The sequence below is a fragment of the Hyla sarda genome, chromosome 6 (assembly GCF_029499605.1).
Source record: "Hyla sarda isolate aHylSar1 chromosome 6, aHylSar1.hap1, whole genome shotgun sequence".
NCBI classification, from domain to species: Eukaryota; Metazoa; Chordata; class Amphibia; order Anura; family Hylidae; genus Hyla; species Hyla sarda.
This window is the reverse complement of record NC_079194.1, coordinates 130,899,188-130,914,333: the sequence shown is the minus strand read 5'-3', so window position 1 is coordinate 130,914,333 and position 15,146 is coordinate 130,899,188. Positions and strand designations below refer to the sequence as shown.

The 15,146-nt window shown below is 43.2% G+C and overlaps 1 protein-coding gene across 5 annotated transcripts in view; it reads left to right on the top strand.

The window, feature by feature from the left end:
- ITPR1 (inositol 1,4,5-trisphosphate receptor type 1) overlaps positions 1-15,146 on the top strand; it is a 202,657-nt gene that overhangs the window by 142,386 nt on the left and 45,125 nt on the right. For all 5 annotated transcript variants that reach the window (XM_056525021.1, XM_056525019.1, XM_056525018.1 and 2 more), the window contains 4 exons: positions 8,674-8,857; positions 10,552-10,805; positions 11,869-12,069; positions 12,571-12,681. In XM_056525021.1, coding sequence (XP_056380996.1) covers positions 8,674-8,857; positions 10,552-10,805; positions 11,869-12,069; positions 12,571-12,681 — 750 coding nt within the window. The remainder of the gene's footprint in view (positions 1-8,673; positions 8,858-10,551; positions 10,806-11,868; positions 12,070-12,570; positions 12,682-15,146) is intronic.

Sequence of the window (15,146 nt, the reverse complement as noted above, 5' to 3'; positions counted from 1 at the left end):
CGATGGCCTCTGAGAGGCCATCGTATGTCGATTTTATCATATGTCGAGGCCATCGTAGGTCGGGGGGTTACTGTACATTGTATTGTATGTGGAAGGGTTGCAGTCATTCGTTATCATTCTACTCTAAACCATTGTTGCACTAGGTGGAGTGTAACCTTGGGTAAGCATGCATTTTGTCTTACCCCCCAAAGTGCATCTCTCGGTTAATAAACTGCGGAGCGCTACCTGTCCTTTGTTTCAGTATACATTTAAAGGAAAACTGTCACATGTTTGCTCGCGCACTAACCACAGGTACTGATGGATAGTGCGGGAGACGCTGATTCCCTATGATCCCTACCTGACATGCCCAGTGAAGTCCAGTTAGGAGCGGCGAAGAGAGGGAGAGCTGGAGGGAGGGGGATGAAAAATCATAAGCAGGCGGCGCTGATGTCATTGCCAGTTAACCTACAGAAACCCTGCCCGTGCCAGTTACAGACACATTTCCAGATACAATAAAACCAAGATTGCGGGAGAATGTCCAGACTGATCCAGGCAAAGTAGGAATCAGCGTCTCACGCACTACCAGTCAGTACCTGTGGTTAGTGCGGGAGCAAACATGTGAGTTTTCCTTTTAAGCTATGTTCACACTGGAATTTTTGCTATTCTGGTTACATTTCACACAGAAAAGCAGACTGCGGATTGTTTGCATTATGCAGCATTTGGATGGGATTCTGGTGCCATTTTTGTGCGCTCAAAACACAGAATTCCTCAGAAATCCAAAGCCCCAATGAAATGAGTGGGATTCCGCAAAAGTAAAGACAGGTTTTATATTTTTGCAGAATTCGAAAATTCTGCGGCGGAATTTCTGCCACAGAAATTGTACTACTGTATGTAAATGGGACACCGGAATTCTGTTAAATAGAATGTGCAGTAAATTTTGGTGGCCTTATTGAACACAGAAATTCTGCCATTTGAACATAGCCTTAGGAAGCCAGTAGTAGTCTTTAAACTGTGGACCTCCAGATTTTGCTAAATCACAACTCCAAGCATGCCCCGACAGCCAACGGCTGTCGAGGCATGCTTGGGGTTGTAGTTTTGCAACATCTGACGGTCTAAAGTTTGAAGATCACTGCAGTAAAGAATGCAGATTGTTGGGCTGATAGAATCCTTCAAGTGAAATAGACCTGAAAGTTTTATGGCCAAACTTTAAGAGCCCAGAGCTATGTTATCATCCTTCAGGCTACAGTGTAACATCTGAAACTGTAACAAGTCTTCTATGGTGCCCCCTCTATTTCTGATGGCTGTCCGGGTCCCACGGAGGGGAGCGGGGCCAGCTAGGTGTGTGTGCATGCTCGGCAGGCAGCAGCAGGAGGTTACATAAGGTCTATTTATATCTGCTGGCTGCAGGCAGGAGATTTAATGAGCTGCTGGCCTCATTCTCCCCCTGTGTCAGGCTGTGCTGCGTGCGTCAGAGCGCTGCAGTCAGGAACAGAGGCAGTTTCCATGGCTACAGTTATCCCCCTTGAGATCCTGGCAGCTTTGGATTTGCTGTTATAGTTTAGAGAGGTGTCTGGTATATTCCCTTCACAGTCTATGTGGCTCCTCATGTCACTATTTATATCTACTTTCCCACTCCGGCACCTTCCCCGCACACCCTACAGTCACATTTAAAGGGGATTTCTGGTAAATCTAGCTTAATTTATTATGGAATGATAAGTTCAGAAACTTTCTATTTGCATTTATTATTTAAATCAGATCTTTTTATTACATTTTAACATTTTCATACAGAAGGAACAAAAACCCCACTTTCCCACCCCTTCTCCCTAATGACCCCCACCCCCCCCCAACAAAACAGTCCCAAGTCCACTGTAAGTCCATATCCATATGTGCCCCATCCTACCAGATGAGCATATATGCAGCAGAGAGGTCCCAGGTGTCTCCCAACCTAAACTTGCTTAAAGGGGTATTCCAGGCAAAACCTTTTTTTATATATATCAACTGACTCCGGAAAGTTAAACAGATTTGTAAATTACTTCTATTAAAAAATCTTAATCCTTCCAATAGTTATTAGCTTCTTCAAGTTTTCTGTCTAACTGCTCAATGATGTCACGTCCCGGGAGCTGTGCATGATGGGAGAATATCCCCATAGGAACTGCACAGCTCCCGGGACGTGAGTTATCAGAGAGCAGTTAGACAAAAAACAACTCAACTTCAGAAGCTAATAACTATTGGAAGGATTGAGATTTTTTAATAAAAGTAATTTACAAATCGGTTTACCTTTCCGGAGCCAGTTGAGATATAAAAAAAAGTTTTGGCCTGGAATACCCCTTTAAGAGTATGTTCACACAAGCTTACCCACAGTGTATTTTACGCTGCTGATCTGCCACTGAAGGACCGCTACATGGTGCACAGTATACTTGCACATCGCGGTAGCTCTCGGCCTAGCTCATAGAGCAGGGGGAGCAGCCGTGATGTGTGAAAGTACACCACGCATGCACGGCGACTCGCACATCGCCTCAGTGTGTCTGTTCAAGATTGTCAGTGGATGGGAGCCAGGGGTGTAACTAGAATCCAGAGGGCCCCAGGGAACATTGTGGCCCTGACCCTAACTTAATGTTTTCATAACCCTCAAAGGTGTAGTAAATAGATATCCATCTCTCTTTTCTTTATCTAGCTTTGTATTTGTCAATTAACAAAAATTAACAGTGTACAAGAATAAAATATCACCATCCATACTACCATCAGACTGTTATTCAACAAATATCAATATACCAAGACAAACCTTACCAATAATACAGTATATAAGGGTCAAATAATACCACCACATCATGACTATTACAATTAATACCACAAAGCAGTGGTCATGGTACTGTAGGATTATTTGGCTACAGTATGTTAAATTACTATTACCGCCACTAAAGCCGTTATCTCCCTCCCCACCCCCCTCATGCCAAATTGGTGACCACCTAGTGGTACATACCAGCTCAAGCTGGCTCTGCGGATCTTACAAGTCAATACACTGCTGATACATCCAGTGTCTTAAAGGGGTACTCCACTGGCCAACGTTTGGAACATTTTATTTCCGAACGCTGTGTACATGCTGCGGGGGTCGGCCACGCCCCCTCCCATGGAGATGCATTGAGGGGGCATGGCCTGATGGCACGAGGGGGCATGGCCGACAACCACAGCGCGCATTTGGAACTAAATTTTCCGAATTATGGCCAGTGAAGTACCTCTTTTAATGGAGGCATGTTCTCAGAGTGAATCACAGTGGCAGAGGTGGAGTGAAAACACTGTCAGGGTCCCTGGACTAAAGTGCCCCTTGCAAGACTCTGCCCCTTGTCAGACCCCTGCCCTGTCACTTTTCCAACCAAATACCTTCTCATGCCCCATGTCTACACACAGAATAAAATAAAATTCTATATGAAACACTGTGCAGGAGGAGATATAGTTAATATAAATAAATGTGTGTGTGTGTGTGTGTGTGTGTGTGTGTGTGTGTATATATATGTATGTATGTATATATATATGTGTGTGTGTGTGTGTATATATGTATATATGTATATATGTATATATGTGTATATATATATATATATATATATATATATATATGTGTATGTGTGTGTGTATATATATATATATATATATATATATATATATATATATATATGTGTATGTGTGTGTATATATATATATATATATATGTGTGTATGTGTGTATGTGTGTGTATATATATATATATATATATATATATATATATATATATATATATATAAAATTATATATTTTACACACACACACACACACACACACACACACACACACACACACACACACACGTGTGTGTGTGTGTATATGTATATCATAATTTTTTATTTTTTTATATATTAATATAATATAAATATATAGCTGAGTACCCGGCGTTGCCTGGTTTTTCCTTCCTAATCCTTGTTGGTGAGGAAAATCAACAAAGGAGGAAGCTTTTGATGTCCTATCCCATCGGCATATCCTTTCGTCATGTGGGACTGAGTTGTGATGAAGATAGTGGCTTTGTGGAAAAGGGCGTGATTTGCAAGCCAGGCTGATGCACAAAAAGGGTAGAAAATAAAAGGGTGGGGCTTAAACAGTGGACGTGTCTTTGAGATGGGGCGTGGCTTGCAAGGCGGACTGACACTCCACAAGCTCCGCTCTGCATCTCTTGGTGAATGTAAGTACTGGAAGTCCCATATACTTGCATGGGACTTGAAACAAAAACCCTATCTTTTATATAATGGTGTAGGTAAGGGTTAATTTATCATATATTTTTATTTGACATATAAGTAACATGTGACCAAATATTTTCAAAATATCTCCAGCTGTACGGAAGTTATGTGGGAACATACATTTCCCATAGATTTGGATGAGACTTTAAAGGGGTACTCCGGTGGAAAACTTTTTTTCTTTCTAAACTTTTTTTCTTTCTAAATGCCAGAAGGCTTCACTTACCCTGCCCTCCTCCTCCCGGTCTCCGTCCCTCCGCAGACCCGCAGAGGAGGACGTCGGTGACGTCACTCGTCAGGCCGCCACTGGAGAGGAGAAGCGCAGGACAGGTGTGTGTGTGTGTCTGTGTGTGTGTGTCTGTGTGTGTGTCTGTGTGTGTGTCTGTGTGTGTGTCTGTGTGTGTGTCTGTGTGTGTGTCTGTGTGTGTGTCTGTGTGTGTGTCTGTGTGTGTGTCTGTCTGTCTGTGTGTCTGTCTGTGTGTCTGTCTGTCTGGGTGTCTGTCTGTCTGGGTGTCTGTCTGTCTGGGTGTCTGTCTGTCTGGGTGTCTGTCTGTCTGGGTGTCTGTCTGTCTGGGTGTCTGTCTGTCTGTCTGGGTGTCTGTCTGTCTGGGTGTCTGTCTGTCTGGGTGTCTGTCTGTCTGGGTGTCTGTCTGTCTGGGTGTCTGTCTGTCTGGGTGTCTGTCTGTCTGGGTGTCTGTCTGTCTGGGTGTCTGTCTGTCTGGGTGTCTGTCTGTCTGGGTGTCTGTCTGTCTGGGTGTCTGTCTGTCTGGGTGTCTGTCTGTCTGGGTGTCTGTCTGTCTGGGTGTCTGTCTGTCTGGGTGTCTGTCTGTCTGTCTGGGTGTCTGTGTGTCTGGGTGTCTGTGTGTCTGTCTGGGTGTCTGTGTGTCTGTCTGGGTGTCTGTCTGTCTGTCTGGGTGTGCGTGTGTCGGTGTGCGTGTGCATGTGTGGGTGTCTGTCTGTGTGTGTGAGTCGGGGTGGGGGGGGGGGAACTACAATGCTACCTAATTTGGGGAACCTCCTTCTACCTACTTAATGTGGGGAACCCCCAGAAGTAGCACCCCCATCATCCGTCAGCTCATGCTATTACCACACGGGGGTAGGGGGAATGGGGGGTTGCTGGTGGATGATGAGGGGAGCATGATGGGGGGCATTATATGTAAGTGGCGCATGATGGGGGCATTATATGTAAGGGACTTATGCGGCCCAGCTGCTACCTCCAGTGGCCCCCAGATTATTTGAGTTTGAGACCCCTGATCTATATACTATATGTGAGGGACTCGCTATGACATATATTCTGAACGGTTGTATCCTCTTTCCTTTTATTCTCCTCCTTTGTGCACACAAATAATAGTTAGGACCTCACATTGCCCCATATAATAGCTATTCCCACACTGTGCCCCATTTAGTAGCCAGGCCCCTCTCTCATATGCCCCCTCCATGTACCTCTTCACTATGCCCCCATATATTTCTTTAGGCACTCATGTTTCCACGCTGTTCCGTCTCTCTGAAGAGCTTCCAGTGCTGGCAGTAACACACTCTACCTGCAGCAGAAGTCCTGGCAGCCTCCTGTGACAGAACAGGTTACAACTGCATGTACATCACAATAACACACATGCAGTTGAGAGCTGCGCTCACCCAGGGATTTTGGACAGGTGTCTTGGGTCTCGATACAGACCCCCCCCCCCCTTCAATGAGGGCACACCCCTTTTGATGAAAACATGAAAAGTAAGGACAGCTCACCGCCGGTCAAAGTCCAGCCAACATGGAAATTACTTTTTGGAGGCATGGAGTGAATACAGCTGAGCTGAATCTCTAGATTAAAGGGGTACTCTGGTGGGAAAACTAAAAATGTTTTATTTTTTTTTTTATCAACAAACTGCTGCCAAAAAGTTAAAAAAAAGTTTGTTTGTAAATTCTATTAAAAATTCTTAATCCTTCCAATACTTATCAGCTGCTGTATACTACAAAGGAAATTCTTTTCTTTTGGGATTTCTTTTGTCACGACCACAATGCTCTCTGCTGACACCTCTCTCCATTTTAGGAACTGTCCAGAGCAGCATACGTTTGCTATGGGGATTTTTCAGAAGTTAAAAGTTCAACACTTTAAGCCTAAGCAACCCAGAAGAGCAAAAGTATACAATTAGAATGTGTGATAATAAAACTGCTATATGCCACTGAACCATAAGCAATGAGAGATAAGAAAATACCAACTCACCAACTTTTATATCTTCAAAAACCAATGAACAGTAAAATAGGAAATCTTTCAAAAATTGCCAGTCCACACATGCCATTTATTCAGTGTGATGTAAAAATGCAAACTACAATCAGATCCCAGATCCATATCTGGAATAACAAAGCCTTTTTATGAGCAACATGGGGGGTGAATTCTCCATGACGTGGAAGAGACTGGTCTAGAGAATTTTCTTATATTTACTAATCTCTCTCATTGCTTATGGTTCATTGGCATGTTGCATATTTTATGATCACACATACGAATTGTATTCTGTTATATTTTTGCTTTGCTAGGTGTTGCTTACGTAATCCTTTTTCCATGCATTCTAACTTGTCCATTGTGTGATGTGGGCGATCTTCCTACTGTAACATCAATACAGATATAAAACCATGTCTATTAATAGACAAAATACATTGGCATTTCATTAGCAGTATTTTTTATATATATATATATATATATATATATATATATATATATATATAATATTCTTTTGCCACACGAGTGATAGTTGTATCCGGCCTAGCCTCCAGACTCTCCTGATGGTTTGTTATAATATATCAGTGTAGTATTGAGTTCAGAGCTTCATCAGATGTCTCCATCCCCGATTCCAATAAAATATAGTAGAATGCAGTGTTATGTCTGGTAAAATGCCAGACACATGATTAAAACCGGATGAAAGTCAATAAGGTCCATTAAGCTGCTTGGTGTCTGGCATACAATGGATTCACTGGTGCCCAGTGTGGTGGTGGTGTTTTTTTTTTTTTTTCAAGAAATACGCTTTAAATTATAAAGTGTCAGGACGACTTTTCAGTTTTATGCAAATAATGTCATTACTGTAAAATAAGACCAATTCAAGTCCAAGGCTATAGTATGGGGGTTCAAGTCCCTACCCGTGGATTCACTCTTGCCCTCCACTACATTTCTTGATGGAGCATACTGGTACCATGTGACCAACTACAAAAGGCATGTGTGCATATCATAGCAGGAAGAAAAGCAAACCATGAAAGAAAAACATTAGTAAGGTTGTAAGGAATCCCTATCTAGGTTAGTGCAACAGCACTTGAAGTACAGTGACCCACTGACCTACGATGGCCCCGACATACGATAATTTCGACATACGATGGCCTCTGAGGCCATCGCATGTTGAAGGTAGCATCAACGTATGATGCTTTTGTATGTTGGGGCCATCGCATAAACGGCTATCCAGCAGCGCAGACTGCTTCAGCTGCCCCGGATAGCAGTTTACAGTGCCCTGTGTGGTCCGCTGATGATCACTTACCTGTCCTCGGGGCTCCGGCGCGTCCTCTTCAGGATCCCCTGCATCCTCGGCGCTCTCCATCGTCATCATCACGTCGCACGCCGTCCCGTCATCCAATAGGAGCGGAGTGCATAGCGACGTGATGGCGGCGACGGAGAGCGAGGATTCGGGGGAAGCAGAGGCCTTGCTGGAGCGTCAGGGACTCCGTGACAGCGATGGAAGGCGACATCCAGGGCAGATGTGACAGTCCGGAGCGGCGGGGACATGTGAGTATAACCTCCAATACCAGTGGTCTTCAACCTGCGGACCTCCGGATGTTGCAAAACTACAACTCCCAGCATGCCCGGACAGCCGTTGGCTGTTCGGGCATGCTGGGTGTTGTAGTTTTGCAACATCTGGTGGTCTGTAGGTTGTAGACCACTGTCCTATACTTTACATTGCACGGATCCCTCAACATACGATGGTTTCAACAAACGATGTTCCATTTGGAACGGATTACCATTCTATGTTGAGAGACCACTGTACTAGAAGTTTCATCACTGTTTTTCTTTTTTGCAGGCCATTACTTAACACTTTATTCTCCAGATTAAAACTGGATCCACTCTTTGGCTTTCGAAGCTGTTCTAGAACAAATGTTCAGCTAGAAGACATGGGTTTCTTTGTTGAATTTAGATTGTTAGCTCACTAGGTCACCCCTGCAGAGACTTTACAGACTACCTGGTTACCCAGAATCCTAAACAGTGGGGACCAATAAGCCTCCTTTACATAAAATACATTTGACTTCATTGTGGTGTCGGTGAAGTGTCTGTTTTGAAGATTTCTACTTTATTTTATTTATTTATTTATTTTTTGCAATGTAGGTTTTCTTGGTGTTCATTTGTGTGCAGTTCTGTCTCAGCGGATTACTTTTTTCATGTTGCACTCATTGGTCCCTCATTTTGCAGCATTCGTTCTTTTGCCGGCTTACTGAGGACAAGAAATCTGAGAAATTCTTCAAAGTTTTCTTTGATCGGATGAAAGTGGCTCAACAAGAAATTAAAGCCACGGTGACCGTAAATACCAGTGACCTAGGGAGCAAGAAGCGGGATGAGGAGCAGTCTGAAAGGGAGACCCCGCACCGGAAGTCAGGTAGGAAAGTTATCTGGGTTTTTAATCCTTCCAAAGACTCTTGGCCAGAACATGGTAGACTTCTGCAACCAATCGTTTAAATTCATTTGCACAATATAGAGGGAAGTAACTTTGTAAATGGTAGGTAATATGGAAATGACGATTTTGTGCAGATTTATGTATTTCCATAGACCGATGTTTCATTACAAACCGATCCTGCAGTCATGTTTTACACTCTTCCATCTCTCCTACTTGTTACTGACATATGTTGCTGATACTAAGAAGTCTGGGACAGGTGAAGGGTGGTTTTACATGAGGATCAGACTGCACAGGGTTGGGATGTTGTCTGCCGCTCCTGTGAAGACTCTTGTCTCCATGGTAACAGACCTTTAATGGTCAAAGATTTTCCACAAAGACAATTGAAAAGTTACTTCAGTCTTTATTTTTAGGTGCATTAGAGCATAGTAAGGCTGCATTCACACCACAATCTGACCTTCCCGAAGCGCAGATATGATTTCAGAAGCTCAAATATACGGAGCCATTAACTATTGGGCTGTAGACCCGATCGTAGTCGGCTGGTGACTACGATCTGGCCATTTTCTCGGGATCCAATTTTTGACTCTGACTGAAAATCGTGGTGTGCCACGATTTTCTGTCAGTGTCAAAAATCTGACATGCTGAGAAAAGGACCAGTTTGTAGTCGCTATCTGACTTCGATCTGGTCCACAGCCCCATAATAGTTACTGCCTCCAATACTGTTCATTCACAGATACGATTTCTGAAGCTCAAATCGCCTGAAATTGTATCTGTGCATCAGACGTTCAGATCATGGTGTGAATGCACCCTAACATAGTTTGTAAGGTTGAAAAAAGTCTCTAAAAGTTAAACCTGAAACTCTATTGTATTGATCCAGAGGAAGGGGAAAAAAAACATATGGCTGACAGAGGTAAAATTCCTTCCTGACTCCTATATGGTGATCAGAATAAATCACTGGATCAACGTTTTACAATTGTGTGTGTGTCCCCTTGCTGGACAGAAAAACAGCTAAAAGTTGGTGTATAGACCCACATGAGTGCTTTGTCCACCAGGCCAGGGAGAACCACCATGTTGGCTAAGGGTAGCCTGCCTATCCCAGCCACTGCATCAGGAAGAGAGCAGAGGAAGAGATGACAGTGACGGGGTGTGACCTCTTTACCCTGCCCTAAACTCTATGTACTAGGGAATGATGCATCAATGTCTAATAGGAAGATTCTTATTGTTGCCAGTAGCAACAATCCAGAGCTCTGCTTTTTATTTTTCATATAATGAAAGCTGAGATGTGATTGGACCCCCCCCCCCCAATCCAGAGTCCTTGCTACCTCCTGTTCTCCAAACCCTCTGCCACTCTTTTTTGCGTTGCATTTTAGGACAACGGCTGAATTGCGCCTCTGTCCAACACAAGTTATTTATCAGCCTTCAGTGAGATGTATGTACCCCAGAATCATGCTAATAAATACAATATGTCCCACAAAAACAAACACTCATGAAGGGGACCAAAAAAGGTTAATTACAACTGACCAAGTGACCCTTGGACTAAAAAGGTTGCGCATCTCTGCCCTTTATTATCAATTTTATGCAGGCCTACCATGTCCTGCAGAAATAGGTTTGGGATGTATGAGGTAAGAGAAACTATAAATTAATCTTTTATTTTATTTATTTTCCCTCCTCCTCATCAGTGCGAGAAGAAAGCACACAAATTACAGAGGAGGCCAAAGAACAGCTTCTAGAGGCTTCTGTTGCCACCAAGAAAGCTTTCAGCACTTTCCGGCGGGAGGCAGACCCTGATGATCACTTCTCTGCTGGGGATGGCGGCCTGACTGTTTCAGAGAAAGGAAGAGATGAGCTGGAGATGAGTGCGGTCATCACCATTATGCAGCCAATCCTACGGTTCTTGCAGCTACTTTGCGAGAACCATAACCGGGACCTACAGGTGAGCAAACCTGTGCTAACAGTATGGCATTAGGTCTTCCTCAGCCATGAAAATGTTTGCCTTGGCTGTATGTTTTGTAGTTAATGGAGTATATTCAGAGCAACGTCTTGTTACCAGTGGCGACCTCAGGGATCTGTTCTGGGGCCACTTCATTTGATATCTTTATCAGTGATATTGCAGAAGGTCATGATGGTAAGGGATTGGTCTTTTTTCCGATGACACAAGATTTTACAGGGTTGATGTTCCTTGAGGGATATACCAAACCGAAAAGGATTTAGGTGAACTAGAAAAAAGGTGCAGAAGAGTGCAAGATAATTCACCTTGGACATGAAAACCCAAGGGTGGAATATAGCATGTGATGCAGTCCTAACCTCATCTAAAGAAAGGGATTTAGTGGTCTTTCTTTTGAAGACTTTAGGTAGACAATGTCATAGAGCTGCAGGAAATGCTAGCCGAATGCTTGGGTGTATAGGGAGAGGTATTAGTAGTAGAAAGAGGGAAGTGCTCATGCCGCTGTACAGAACACTGTGTATCTCTAATATAATATATATATATATATATATATATATATATATATATATATATATATTATATTATATTATATTATATTATATTATATTATATTATATTATATTATTTATATATATATATATATTATATTTTAATTATTATTAATATATATATATATATTATATTTTAATTATTATTAATATATATATATATTATATTTTAATTATTATTAATATATATATATATATTATATTTTAATTATTATTAATATATATATATATATATATATATATAATATATTTTAATTATTATTAATATATATATATATATATATATATATATATATATATATATATATATATATATATATATATATATATAATTTAATTATTATTAATATAAAAAAAAATTCTCCCAGAGTTAGTGTCGTACTGAATGGTTAAAGACATGTTTGGTAGCATGCTGAAATAAATAATGCCAGGACAATAGGAAGTTTCTGCAATCTTGAAGAGAATAGCGTTTTGTGGTTCTCATTTTCTTTTGTATATTACAGAATTTCTTACGCTGCCAAAATAACAAAACCAACTACAATCTGGTCTGCGAGACCCTGCAGTTTCTTGACTGCATCTGTGGGAGCACAACTGGTGGCCTTGGCCTTCTGGGTCTATACATCAATGAAAAGAATGTCGCTCTAATTAACCAGACGCTGGAGAGCTTAACAGAGTACTGCCAAGGACCGTGCCATGAAAATCAGGTGATAATGGAGGGTGGGGGGAGGCACCGCCCAGGAGACAGAATGCTGTTGTCTTCATACCGAATTATTATTTATTTATTTTTCTCAATGATTCCTAGATGCAATTGGCTCCTTAGCTTTGTACCAATCCAGTTCACTTTTATGCAGGTTTTATTACATAACTGGGCTGACACTGGGACATGTTGCACGTGTTGGGTGATTTCCTGGAACTCTGTGTAACTCTGCTGTTATGTAACATGTTTCTCAGGGTGCTGGGACACGCCTCAGGCTGCAAGGCGGCACAGTGTGTGCTTCGAAAGCTGGATCACATGAACTGGTCTGGCTCTGTACCTCTGGCACCAGCTATCCTGATATAGTGACCACAGTATAATCCCAGTCCAGGCACTGGGCTTGATGCTTGACGGACTGTGGAATGTCTAAATTCTATTCTTTGCTACAAGTGTTATGCAGGACCTGCAACAATGTGTACTTATAATAATCTGATCACCTCTTCATCTGCAGAACTGCATAGCGACCCATGAGTCTAATGGCATAGATATCATCACGGCGCTGATCCTAAATGACATTAACCCTCTGGGCAGGAAAAGGATGGACTTGGTGTTAGAGCTCAAGGTGGGGATTTTGCTTGAACTTTTTCTTCATCCTGATGCACGTCATCCACTTCTGCATTTGTTTTGTAATGTGTTCACTAGATTATAAAATAAACTTAAATTAAAATAAAATGAATCACTAAAGGGGATGAGGATGGATGAGGATGGATGATGGAGGATGATTCATAAAATCTTTAGAGACTTGCCGTATTTTTCGCCCTATAGGACGCACCGGCGTATAAGACGCACCCAATTTATAGGTAAAAAATTTAGATTTTTTAACCCTATAGTGGTCTTCAACCTGCGGACCTCCAGATGTTGCAAAACTACAACTCCCAGCATGCCAGGACAGCCGTTAGCTGTCCGGGCATGCTGGGAGTTGTAGTTTTGCAACATCTGGAGGTCCGCAGATTGAAGACCACTGCATAGGAGGTAATACTCGCGTGTCACCGCTGCCCTGGATGCCGCTCAATCGCTGTCACCGTGTCCCCGTCACTCCGGAACGTCTCTGCTGCCGGCCGGGTATCCTCGCTCTCCGTCGTCACCATCACGTCGTTACGCACGCCAACGCACGTACGCGACGACATGATGACGAGGAAGGAGAGTGCCGGCCATACAGGGGATCCCTGAACGGAGAAGACACTGAGGAGGCAGGTAAGGTCCCTCCCGGTGTCCTGTAAGCACTAACCCAGCCATTCAGTCGGGCTGTTCGGGACCGCCGCAGTGAAATCGCGGCGGTCCCGAACAGCCCGACTGAACAGCCGGGTTAGTGTCACTTTCCCTTCAGACGCGGTGGTCAGCTTTGATCGCCGGGTCTGAAGGGTTAATACAGGGCATCACCGCGATTGCCGTTGATGGCCGCAGGGACCGCCGCGATAGGGGTGTATTCGCCGTATAAGACTCACCGACTTTTTCCCCCCAGTTTTGGGGAAGAAAAAGTGCGTCTTATACGGCGAAAAATACGGTAAGTTTTTTTTTTTTTTATATATGATTTTTAAATTAGACACAGGAGGGTACAGCACTGAAATATTGTTTTACAATCTTGAAACCACATCATAGAAGTACTAAGCGCTGAGGGTCTAACCTAAAGTGTATCGGTATAGCTCCATAAATAGCTTAAACCAAAAAGAAAAGAAACGAGCCATTGCTACTGAAAAAAATCTTATAACCTTTATTTAGAATACCGTTAAAAAAGGTCACCAGATGTGACTATGATGAAGTATACCGTATATACTCGAGTATAAGCCGAGTTTTTCAGCACGATTTTTCGTGCTGAAAACACCCCCCTCATAACTGCCTGACGTTGCCTTGACGACGAAGCACAGGGAAGTTCGTTCCTGCGCATGAAGGTCCCTGTGCGTCGTCGTCAAGGCAACGTCACTAGTCCAGGGCCAGACCCGGAGAAGAGGGCCCCCCCCCCGGTGAAGATGGACAGCCCGGAAAGACTAACCCTCCCCACCGGACCGTCCCTGCAGCATACATAGCCCGGACCAGCCGGGCACCCTTCCTTCCCACCGAGGGGAGCGGAGTAGAAAACTAAAGGGGGGGGGGGGGGGGATGGAGGTCTATATGATGACGAAGGCTGCAGTGGTCTTCAACCTGCGGACCTCCAGATGTTTCAAAACTACAACTCCCATCATGCCCGGACAGCCGATGGATGATGTATTTCCCACCCTAGGCTTAGTAGAGTCAATAACTAGAGATGAGCGAACTTACAGTAAATTTGATTCGTCACGAACTTCTCGGCTCGGCAGTTCATGACTTTTCCTGCGTAAATTAGTTCAGCCTTCAGGTGCTCCGGTGGGCTGGAAAAGGTGGATACATTCCTAGGAAAGAGTCTCCTAGGACTGTATCCACCTTTTCCAGCCCACCGGAGCATCAGAAAGCTGAACTAATTTATGCAGGAAAAGTAATCAACTGCCGAGCCGAGAAGTTCGTGACTAATCGAATTTGCTGTAAGTTCGCTCATCTCTATCAATAATGTTTCCTCGGTTTTTGGCGTGAAATTAGGGGCCTCTGCTTATATTCGGGTCAGCTTATACTCGAGTATATACGGTAAGTCAGGAAAAACAGATATAAAATACAAAGCAAAGTCCCAGACGGTGCGGACAGGTGTTTATCATTGGTAAGTGAGATGGCTTCATATGCGATGTTTTACACCAACGATGTAGTGGATCATGTATTAGTGAGCAGTCAGCTAGATACTAGGTAGAGGGTTGGTTGTTTGAACCCCCCCCCCCCCCCCCCCCCCCTATTTTCCACTATATATAGACTATTGAGCCTTCAACTACTGTCTCCACCTCACAGGTTATGTGTTATACTGTTTGCCATTTGGCTGAAGACCTTTTTCACGTGTCCCACCAACGTATTTGGGTTTGATACTCTGTACACATTCATTGCATTGCTTTGTATTTTAGATCTGTTTTTTCTGACTTATACTTCATCATGGTCACATCTGGTGACCTTTTTTAATGGTATTATAACTAA